The 12,298-nt window shown below is 42.8% G+C and overlaps 1 protein-coding gene across 1 annotated transcript in view; it reads right to left on the minus strand.

The window, feature by feature from the left end:
• sntg2 (syntrophin, gamma 2) overlaps positions 1 to 12,298 on the minus strand; it is a 1,105,459-nt gene that overhangs the window by 309,196 nt on the left and 783,965 nt on the right. Inside the window, exon 3 of the mRNA XM_041187804.1 lies at positions 1,906 to 2,043. Coding sequence (XP_041043738.1) covers positions 1,906 to 2,043 — 138 coding nt within the window. The remainder of the gene's footprint in view (positions 1 to 1,905; positions 2,044 to 12,298) is intronic.

Raw genomic sequence — 12,298 nt, forward strand, 5'->3', positions numbered from 1 at the left:
TTGTCAGTTAGATTTTCTTCAAATTTACATGGCATTGCCCCAAGATATTACATGTTAATCTTGTCTTCTTTAACTATAGGGGTTATATTTACCTTACTAATTTGAGACAAAAGGTCAATAGCAGCAATAAAAAAAAAACATTGTTTTGTACTCGGCCTGTGTTTTCACTAAATTTAGCCAACAGGAGACAGCGGGATCAGGGCTGCTGGAAGATTCTTCATTTAGATAGTAGCAACTAAAATAACTACCCTGTACTGTGGAATATAAACATTTCACTAGCCTCCCTCTCTACTATTAGCATTTCTAGCGCACTGTTGGTGTACCTACACTACATGGACTGCAGCGGTTCTCAAAGGTAGCTCACCATCACCTTCTCAAGGGCAACGAGTGATGGGCAGTAAATGCTGGCCTAGCTAGTGACGCCCACATCTCATGAATAAATTTTAAAAAAGCTGTTCACTGAGGCATAAATCAGTTTGGGTCGTGCCACATTTATCTTAACCATAACTGTCTGAATTACGGGCAAGAAAAGCTTACCAATATACACTGTCTTAACAACAACCTACAGTGCTTTGAACTTCCTAAGTTCCAGAGATAGAATCAACCAGCTTGATTAATTAGCATAATCAAAGGTGAATCCCCTTTCTCTTTTCTTTCCTTTTGCACTTATTCATTTTACTCTCTCATGACAAGCACACTAATCTTTATCTACAGTTATTAGTCCTCATCATTAGCAGCAGCAGAAGATTGTGGGAGCTGCTGTTCTAACCTTTTTCATTAATTTCCAGTACTACACTCTATTGTCATTCAGACAGGAGGGCTTTTCATAAACGGAACAAAACTATCATCAATGTCAGTCTGCGATTGTTTAGCAAGAGGCTACCACTTAGGCATTGTCAGTGTTTCTTCCTTTAAGGTGCAAGTCCAGCAGTGACTTCACCAAAGTTGGCCAATTGTTTTCATGATCTAGCCTGGCTGACAACCAGCCTGGCACATGCTTTACTCAGAAATTAAACATTCTATCAATTCTGGTGCAATGAGTCCTTTTGTCAGAATAATTTAACTATAACCAATTGTTTTCTTACAAGTGAGCATTTAAAAAACATAATGTAAGGTCATTTACTTTCTTTAAATAGGCTCCAGGTAGGGGAGGCTTCACCTGGTCACTACTTGTGGCAATATTCTAAATATGTTTTGTATAATTATGTTTACAATTTTGCTACAAATAATGAACAGTGAATATCCGCCCCATATGTCACCTCATAACTATCATTCATTTCAACTTGAATTACTAATTTTCCATTATATTAATTATATTTATGATCTCCAGCCACCTTCATCCAATTAATATAACATAGACCTGTTTCTTTGATTCTTCATAATGATGCAACAATGTGATAGCAGAGAATGTTTCAGCCCACGATTCATACTTTTTTTTTGCACTTGAGGGAGGTGGAGAACAGAATTTGTTAAATTTCAGTCATCCATTATCAGTACCCAGCACTCCCAGATCGGGTCGAGCCGGTTAGATATTGAGTAAGGTTCTCAGTCCTCTACTGCAAATCTCAGAAAAGCAGCCTCTATTTCACCAGTGTGACACTTTCCTTTTTCTTGCACTTCCAGCTCTCCTTTGTTTCCTCTGATGGGAGTTGAAATTTAGTGCTAGATAATGTTAGTCTGTTTTCACTGGAAACCGGATTCATTTTGCTCAAACTAATTTCATATTGATCCTTACAGGCAGCAGACTGAGGGACAGGTATTCCATTAGTCCGGGTTGGATTTAAACACCGATCACCGAGAGGAAAGGCTGGTACTTAAACAATTGGACCAGTCCTTTCCCCATATCTAATTCATTTGAGGACATGTACAACTTCAAAACAACTTACATTAAAATAAACTACTTACATTTGAATCAGAATCACTTCCACTGACACAAACGACATCTTGCTTTTGAATTGTTATAACATCTTTTGATAGCTTTAATCGGATGTCATAGGCATTCTCAGACTCCTCATCAAAAAGACGTGCTATACCAGTCTTTGTCTGTAAAATAAAAGTAATTTTGTTTGTAAAATATCACTGATTTTATGATCATCGTACAATCTTGTTAACAACGCACAACCTTTCGTAATTCCCACTTTTTCAATTCACATGATTTGGAACTGAATTTGTCCAATTTTCTCTCTTGCCCTCTAAAGTGCCAAGCGTCAGTGGGGTATGATAGGACTGATACTGGCAGCACTCAGTGCTTAAGCTTAGTGCTATTCTTCACACCTGAATCCAGACAGTCAATATATGTAAGCTTTAAATAGGCTCCAGGTAGGGGAGGCTTCATCTGTTCACTACTTGTGGCAATATTCTAAATATGTTTTGTATAATTATGTTTACAATTTTGCTATAAATAATGAACAGTGAATATCTGCCCCATATGTCACCTCATAACTATTATTCATTTCAACTAGAATTACTAATTTTCCATCATGTTAATTATATGACAATGGAGCGTGTCACAGTAGGTACTGTGCTCACCTAACACACATTCACATAACAAAGTGCAAACCTGGGATGGTTCTGTCCTAAGTACGATAGCGGGCAGGAAAAATGACATTTTACCCGCCAGCCGCAATGATGGCTTCTCATGCCGTATCATCCCAAACCTGCTGCATTAACTATGCATTCCTGGGAAACACTGTTTTGATGCAGGCAGGTTCTCATTCACCTGCCACTCCATAACCTCACCGCTTCAGCGCACTGGGCACCATATTTAAAGTGCAGCCGTGCGCACACTTCTCAGTGCTCCAAGCCCAGGACTGCTGCACAGAAGACATAGCCCTGAAAGGCAAAAAGATTGCAGCCACCCGATTTAGTGACGTGTCCCTCGAGCACATTTTGGATGCCGTGGAGGCCCACCATGATATCTCTGCCCCCTCACTGGCTGCAGGTGAGGCAGCGTCATCACAATCCAGCATGGGAGGTGGTGGCAGTAGTGGTCAGCGCCAATGCCCTGTAAAAGAGGACAGCCACCCAGTGTCACCACAACTGGATGGCCTTATTCGTTCCGCCAGGGTAACCTAGTCCTCTCATCACTCTCAACCTCTCAACTCACATACTCAATCACACCACACATCCACAGGGATCTCACAGCTCAAGAGACAACATCACTAAATCTCACACACACGCTCACATCTCCATCAGGCTCATATCCACTTGAGCTTGTGTCCTCATCCCATCCACTCACCACACAAACATTCCTTGCAGTGCCATGTGTCTTGCTCGCACTCTCTCCATCTGTTTTCCTGCAAGAGAAACCTGCTTGCATCAGCAAGGAGAGATCCCAGACGGGGAGTGGAGTGGTCCACATTACGCCCCTCGCTCACTTTGAAGAGTGTGCCATTGCACTAACTGGTGAGGATGTGGACCCTGCCTACGGTGATGATGAGGTCAGCAGCAAACACCTTCATGAGGATCCTGCATCAACCTTTCTGACCGCAGATGCGAGTGCTCTCTCTCCTGCTTTTGACTCTGCTGCCATGCACTAATTATCTCTACTTTGGTTCACAGGGAGCTCTGCCAAGCGACCGACGCCCTCAGCCATCCAGCCCCTCAGCTCCATCCATTTCTTCACCTCCAGCCAAGAGGACACCTCCTCCATTGAAATGCTGGAAATAAGCAGCATGGAAGACCCCTCACCGCGCTTAACCAACCCTCCACCAGTGTAGAGACACACAGCTCAATGGGACTTAGATCTAGAGCAGGTTCGGGTTCACAATCTGGTGGTCACCACATGGACAGGTGTCCGCAGCAGAAGGAGGCAGGTTCAGCTGAGTTCCCAGACACTCAGATGACTGCCGGGGAAGAGGCATCTTTGAGGTCCATGTCAGATGACGAACCTCTGAATTTGGCCTTCCAACTTATTCTGGGCACCCCTGGGACATTCACTCAGTAATCTCAGAAGCTGTCTTCTCCCACCCCTTTTGCCTGTGATCCCCTCAACCTCATCCTATGTCATGGGAGAGGGAGCAGCTGGGCAATGAGTGATTCTGAAGGAAGAAGTGTGTGCATGTGGCCTTTAGGAGCCTCATGGAAACACTCTCCCACACACGCAGATCCTTCCTGCATCACAGTCACCTCAATGTCCTGAGCATTTTCAATTTGCTTTCAGTTGTCTATCTGAGCTGACCTGCATCTCCATCCACCCAATGATCACACTCCCATGCAGCACCTGATCTCACCCACCATGACTCTCATTTTACTTTAGATTTAGATAACATGGTGGTGATTCAGTTTTTCATTTGCTCTCCCATCCTTTCCCCTCCCCCAGTCACCCATTTCCTTTCCCCCTTCAAAGCTCGCTCCCCTGGCATCACCTTCCACCTCCCCTCCACGACCTATCAGCCACAACCCTTTTTCTTCCGGGATATCCAGGTGAATGTGTATGTTCCTTTTCTTACTGAAAATCCTACCCGCATCCACATCCACATTCACCTCCCCAACCTCTTCCTTCTCACCCCCAGTGTGTCTGCTTCCGAGTCCCCAACAACCACCCTCATCATCCCTTCTACGGATACCGTTGTACCCCCACCCTCCGATGCTACTGCCTCACTCTGCCCTTGGTCATTCTCACAATTCCCTCGTACCACGCCCACTCTCAGTTCGCCCTCCAGGAAGCAGTAATGGACCCATCAGACCCCTCCCTTGCACGTTCAGCTGGACATCCATCCCTCCAGATCCTTTGCCCCCTTGGAATCCCTTCCCCCTCTTAGTCTCCCCTCCTCCCCAAGACTACCCCCTCTTAGTCCTTCCCCCTTCCTGACTCCCTCAGACACCCTTAATTATTCCACCACCCTTAGTCCTTCCCTCCTCCCAACTCTTTCTGCCAGCCTTATTTCTTCCTCCACCCTTACTCCCTTCCCTCTCCATACTCCTTCCTCCGCCTGGACTCCCTTCCCTCTCCACACCCCTTTCCTGCTCTGAACTCCATCCGTCACACCCTCTGCCCCCTTACACCAACCTCATCAATTGGTGTCTTCTCCCCCATTACCCCTTCCTCCCCCCGTACTACCCCCCCCAACATTCCCCCTCCCAACCTCACCCCCCCCCTTGACACCTTCATTACTCCCACTCAGCCTCACCCCCCACTCCCACACCATTGCTCCACCCTCCCAATCTTACCTCCCATGACACCTCTTGCTCTTCCAGTCTATCCTAGGCCTTCCTCTCCCACCCCTGGTACATCTTCCTCTCCCAAAGACAGCTTGCTGTATTGATTGAGACCAAAATACTAAATCCAATCCAAGGATGAAATCTAGGTTCCTCTGGTTTGTGCCACTTAGTACCACGCCAGCAAGCACCTTTACTCAGCATCCCATTGGCTAGCTTTAAGATCAGTTTTACCCAAATTATTTACAATGAAAAGAATCTGGTAGTCAATTACTGCCACAATGCTGTCATATTTAATAAAAAAGGTAGGAAGCCGGATTCAATGTAATTCATGAGAGGGAAGAGTTCGAGATATATGGAGTGAAAGTGGACAGGTCATGTAAATTCATTGAACCCAGTGATCAAGACGACTTTAGCCCACTGGACACTTGGACTAATGGTGCATACACGTTCGAAAAATAAAATGCTTTACCTGTATTCTTCTGTAAAAATATCAATGATGAAATAATACTTGCAGTGATGTTAGGAGTAGATGTTGTTCAGTGCACGCTCTGGCATTATGCCTCAGGTGTCAAGTATTTATAAGGTGCAAATTATAGTCCCACGCTTGGACCTAATGTGGTGGAGTTTCTAAATATATCTTAAAATCATACTCAGGCTACCTCCTGATATATTTATGATGGAACCTATACCAACAAGTTTCACAATGTTGTATACGAATAGGATTTGTCCTGGACTTCAGAATTCATTTTTCTCTATGGGTGGACTTTGGTGATCTGATAGAGGTCCAGGGGGCCCTCCATGAGCCAGGCATATGCATGGTGCAATTCAACTCTTTGGCCTTCCACCAGAAATTCAGAGGGAATCAGCTGCTCTCCTGGCCACCAATATCATGGTCATCCAGCTGTTGCTAGAGAATGCTGGCCAGGAGGTCTCCAGGCCTTCCAATGGGCCAATATTGTGGTTTGAAAAGCAGATTGTACTTGTCAGCAAAAAATCTTCAAATTTTTCCATGGTACCAGCAGAAACCCCATCTACCTCTGTCTCCATGAGCCCTGATGAACCAGTCTATCAGGGCGTAGCCATAAGCTACAACATAAGCCGAGAAACCATCACCTGCCTTCCCCTCACCTTATCCTATAGCTCAGACAGGGCCTGCATGATCTGTGAAAGGCCCAGACAATGGTAGTACAGTGCAGTGGGGTGGAAATTTAATGTAATGGGTCCCTGATCCTTTTCATCCTTCCTGTTGAAGGTTGAATTCCTAGGCCCAATGAAAAGCATAATTCACCCTTTTGGTTTGAGCTGTTAAAACTCCTTCAGTATGATGAGCAACCAAACTAAAACTTGGACAAAATACTGCACCTTTGTCAGAATTTGCAATATTCTTATTAGTTTTCTTTAGGTAACAGAACATTGTACTGCAATCCACATTTACAATGAGAAAGTAATGCGACCATATCAATGTATACTTTTAGCTCAGTACTTCCATTAATGAAGACTCGAGTCTGCTGTTCCCATACTTTCTTTGACGTAAATTTGATCTTGCATTCCATATCTATTATTTCAAATACAGCACAGTAATATTGGAAGTGATTTAACATTTAAAGCTTCAGGTAACATTTTTTAAAAAGGGCCTAATTTAGCTACTGGAAAGACTATAGTTTCCAAATACCACCAGATTATCCATCAAGCAAACATATGTTGAAATTTAGGCTAATATTAGTTCCAATGAGCCTTTGGCTATCTGCACATAGGAATGATCTATGCATCGCTTTTTTAGTCCAGTCACTGCTCTATATCTTCAGCACATTAAATGGGTCCAAGTGCAGCAACTCCACTTGCTGGCTGGGTAATTGCCCACAAGCCAAGATCTATATCAAGTAATTCTAGCAGAAAGACCAAACTCGCACAAAGCTTGGTCAATAATGTATTGAAACAGCAGCTTTGAGAAAGGAGCTGTTCACCTCAAAGGGTCAGTGAAAACAAATGACAAAACATAAAGCCAATTTCAGTCTAGCCAAAAGAAAAACAAGCAATCTTAACATTTGACAGTAGATAATTTTCAATCTCACTGATTCCAGTGTTTTCAATTTCTTGGTTCTAAGGGTATACACACTATACTGACCTTAGTGTAATATGACCTTTGGTAAAGACAAATCGTAATATTCACACCCACCTGCCAGCAGAGCAGAACATAATACAAACATATATATACATTTATTTGTTCCTGCAATACTCAATTTTTGGAATTATTCATAAAGCTACAGCCACCACCATTTGTTTTAATATGGATCCAATTATGTTGTTATATTGAGATATGTAGCAATTATTTAGTTTCAGAGATTTACATAAAAAGCTTGTTTGGTTTTACATGAAGAAATCTAATATCATTTTTTGTTGATTCCTATTATGTTCACAGAATTCCTGAAATCTGGCCATCTGTTTTTTCCACCTTCTCTTGGATGAAATTGTGAGCTTGTGAGAGCATTTGCAATTTGGAAATGAACGAAGTTATTTAATTTTTCAAATTTTACACCTTTTAAAGAAAAAGAGAGAGGAATTTAGAGTTACAGCTAGTTGTGTCTTCTATCAATTATTTAAGTTCCAGTTCGAATACATGTATTTTTCTTAATCTTTCACTTGGAATGCTTTTAGAGGTGAACTTTTCCTTGAATGGCAATGCAAAATGGGCAGCAGTGAATCGGCAGGGAATGGTGGCTGCTGAATCATTGTGGCCCAAGTAGAATTTCTACGACTTATATTTTGTAACAATAGCACAAATCAATACGTAACTCATTCAAACCATTTCTGTCTTATTTAGCTCAAGATATGTGAAGTACTTTGTAAAATTAACAACACAGGGAGTGAGCTTTTGAGAGATGGAGAAAGGGAGACTAATGCTAAATCATGTAGAAGTTAATCAAGCCTATAATAAAATGTATAAAATGAATACTTTAAATATTTTGATGGGGTTCCCTTTATTTTTTCTTTATGTTGATAACTATTGACAGTAATCAGAAATCAACAGAAAGTTAGGGCAAAAGATTTAGGACACCTCAGTATTCACAGCATGCTGCATAACAGATTTACACCCATTCACGAGAGGAAATAATTCCTCCAATGTAAACCAAGATTGCGACAGAAACAGTGTACATTTCCTGGTGTGGTTAAGAGTTTGTGGCCCAGATTTTCAGAGTCAAAACAACTCCAGAGCCATTTAAAAATGGCAGATGGGCGGGACCCAATTCTTGGATTCCTGCCCCATTTCTGTTGTCCCCAATTTCCATTGGTATGGGGTGAGGTTGAGGGGAATGACCCCTCAGCCTGCACTCCCAACTTGGCCTGCTCCATTGCACAAGTAGGCATCTCCCAGCCACCCACAATTTTCATGGGCCAGGATTGTACGCCACCTAGGCGGGCAAGCGTCTGACTCGATCGGGGATAAAATAGTGCGTGCTAACGTCGGGTGAGTGACCTGATGTCATCGCGCACTTGCGCAATATTTCGGTTGGCGGACGTGCGCACGCTATAGTCGGCAGCACGCCCACCAACAATTAAGAGGCCTATTAAGGTCCTTAATCAATTAATTAAAATCTATTTTTCACTGCCCTTCTATCTTTATGGCTGGCGAGTGGGCGAATCAGCCAGGCAGACTTTTGATTTTTCAGCAAACCTCATCCATGGGTGGGATGAGTTTTCCACAATTGAATAAAAAATAAATTTGATTTTTTGGGCAGAATTTTTATTCTGCTGATGTTATTGCATGAGTCCCATGTCAGGATTTTTTTTCAGACTTTAGAAATCTTTATTGTCGACTTTAAAATTGTTCAGCCCCCTGCTTTCAGGGAGATTACAGTTTGTGCTTCCCCCGCGCATGCGCAGACTTTTGCACTTGCACTCCTCCTGCCCGCACCCTGGCAGCACTGAGGTTCACAGTGCGCATTTCACGCTGGCTAGCCATTAATTGACCAGCCAGCATGAAATCACGGTCATGGGCCGACTGTGGACAGTGGACCATTTCCCAGCTGCTCCCAGGCCCACCCACCCGCCCGCCCGACAACCCGAAAATCCTGCCCTTGGAGTCAGGCCAGCTTCCCTGTGACTTTTGGTCCATGGATCTCAGAGGATTCAAGAACCTTTTGAAAGGTATGCTGAAAAGGTGTTATCCATGCCCCCTCCCTGCCCCCCAATCTCCCACCATTCTCTCCATGCCAACACATGCTCCCATCCACATACATGGCCCCTTGTAGCCCCCATACTAACCCATACTAACTTAAGGCCCTTCCATGCCCATTCACCCAGTACACACAAAGTACTGAACCAATGAACCCCTTAGTAACAATGGCATGTGTGGAACTGTTTAAAAAACACCCATTCACAAATCTTCTTTTAAAAAAACAAAACTGCTGCTCCTATGAATGAAACAGACCATTAAAGTATCAATAACACAGGCGTCAAAACTTCACACGCTTCAACTTGTGCAAAGAACTCTAAGTTAAAAAACATAAAATGTGACAACAACTTTTTAATGAAGCATTCAGAAATATCAGCTCAAGCCAGATGGAAAATATTCATATTGCAATGAAGGTAAAATACTTTTCAAATGTAGAGTCTATTTATAAGGTAAAATACAGCAACAACTTGTATTTATATTGCATCTTTAATGCAGCAAAGTATCTCAAGGTCCTTCACAGGAGTATAATCAGACAAAAATGACATCAAGCCAAAGGAGGAGATCTTAGGACTACTGATTAAAAATGGCAAATTAACCACTGCCTATGGTTCTTTTTTTGCTGTATTTTTCTTTATATTTCTTGTTCTAAAATCTATGCAGAATTGGTAAATGCCAGTGACTGTGCTTTTCTTTTGAGAAAACCAATTAAACTAAGTAAAACCAGGGACAAAACAAGATGCAGCACCTTGAAGTGATACTGCAGGTAAAAAGTCAAATGTTAAAGGAACCTTATAAACATTAAACCAAAATGTGATCAAATAGGTCTATATAATGCCCACAGTGCCCAACGAGCACGAAGGTCTCACCTGTAGACACCGTGTACTCCCTCTCCAGGGACACCCGGCCACAAACGTAGCCACGGAAGAGGGGCAGACAGTTGGGCCAGACAACACCATCCATTAATGGCCAGCCTGGCCAGACCCAGAAGCAGGTTCACAAGGAGATCCTCCTCCCTCCCCACCACCGTCTGCACAAGGTGCCCAAAGATCAGGAGCATGGGACTGAAGTGCAAAAACAAAAGCAAAAGGTTTTTTAAATAACCAAAAAGGAGGTAGGTGCAGCTTACAACATGAAACACAGACATGATTCACGGGCTCCACAAGGCCGCAAAACACAGACATCTCGGGAGTCCGTGAACCGAGACAACAAGCATACGGTTGTACGGGACTACCACGTGCAACGTCTTCCACCCGAGGTTCCCAATGGTAAGGGGAGGACTCTTGTGTAAAAAGAGCCCTCCATTGGGGACCTCTGCCGCCAGATGGCAACAAGGTACACCAGGGCATGTCCAGACAGCGGGCAAAGGTAAAGAGGTGAAGGCTTGCAGCCGCAGCCCGTACAGGAATCCCCTCTGCGCCCCAGTGTCTCTGTTCCATGAGTCTCCTCTGACCCCTCTTCATTGAACCCTATCAGCATAATCTTCTAATAAAGTTCCTATTGGTCCTTTCTCCTGCATTGCCTTATCTATTTCCAGTCCTTCTGCTGGCAAATCAATAATCAGCCTTTTGTTTCCACAACCAAACTGAATGTTTTGCCTTCTTTAAATTGCAATTCAAGCAGCCACAGCTTCTTATCAAAATAGCAAGTACATTTAATCTGCAAATGTTTCTAAACTAAGTTCCTTTTAAAGTAACAGTTGGGTTCTCACAATGCCAACATTTTATACTTCATTGTTTCATTGGTTAAGAAAGTCTCAAAAATCTGCTTGGGAAAATAGGAGAAAAACATCCAAGAGCAGGAGTTTTGGGATCAGGCATGGTTTGGCAAAGTGAAGTTACATTCAGGTGGAGGAGGGGAGCACTCAAAAATGGGGCAAAGAAACTGTGTTAGAGCAATAGAGTTTGGCATCCCCATAGATGAACACAGCTTCAGCATTATGGAAGCCTGTAACACTTCAAAGCAGGCTTCATTTCATTCCCAATTGTTTTAACTCATCAGCTTCTGATTCTTGTACATTTTCCATATTTCACCAAGTCAAGAAAATGATCAGGCAGGGTACAGGGCAGGCAGTAGTCCTATAGCTGGTATAAAACACTGAACCACCCAAACTTATCAGTCCAACATCTATTTCAGGTGGACGTTTAAAAGTAGTTTGATCCAACATGGGGCCCGCTGAACTATGACTTGAGTTTTTAAAGTCTGTTTTGTTGCTGATGAAGTAGCCTTGAAAGTTCAATGACTAATATATTGAGACACACAGAATGGAAAGCTAGAAAAGGACTTTCATCTGACAAGACTTTTAGGAGGAGATTTTCCAAGAACCTAGGAGCGAGTTGTGGAACAGGCAATAAGTGGCCTGATGAACAATCATGGATGCACTGTGAGCCTCTTCCAGGTGCAGTACTGTGTCAGGAACTGTAACCCATTTGGAGTCTGCATTTTAGAAATTTCTAGACACTCAAAGCTCGACCTGATTCAAATCTGGACAGTAGGCATCTCTAATTGCTTCCACCACAGCACCTAATCTATTGAAGTATAAGGGGCATGATCTTAGGCTGAAGCATATTCATACATAATTCCTTAATCAGCCTAAAGAAATATGCTTATTTTTTAGAATTTAGTCATAATAAAAGGAAATAAATTTTATTACTAGTAATCTGGTTTTCAGAAGTACCTGGCTGCTTAATTGTGTAATCTATCACTTGGTGTAGAAGAAATACTGTTCAAATTAGTTTAACTGTTAACCATTGCAATGAGAGGAAATTTTGAACAAATAGTGCTTCTAAAAAGGAGGGATGCTATGAATCAGTCAAGCTTGTAACATGGAAATAAAACAGAAAATGCAGGGAAAACTCAGCAGGTCAGGCAGCATCTGTGGAGAGAGGAACAGAGTTAATGTTTTGAGTCCAAATGACTCTTCATCAGAGCTGAAGAGAGTTAGAAGTCTGATGGATTTTATAC

This window comes from Carcharodon carcharias, chromosome 5, assembly GCF_017639515.1.
Source record: "Carcharodon carcharias isolate sCarCar2 chromosome 5, sCarCar2.pri, whole genome shotgun sequence".
Taxonomy (NCBI): Eukaryota; Metazoa; Chordata; class Chondrichthyes; order Lamniformes; family Lamnidae; genus Carcharodon; species Carcharodon carcharias.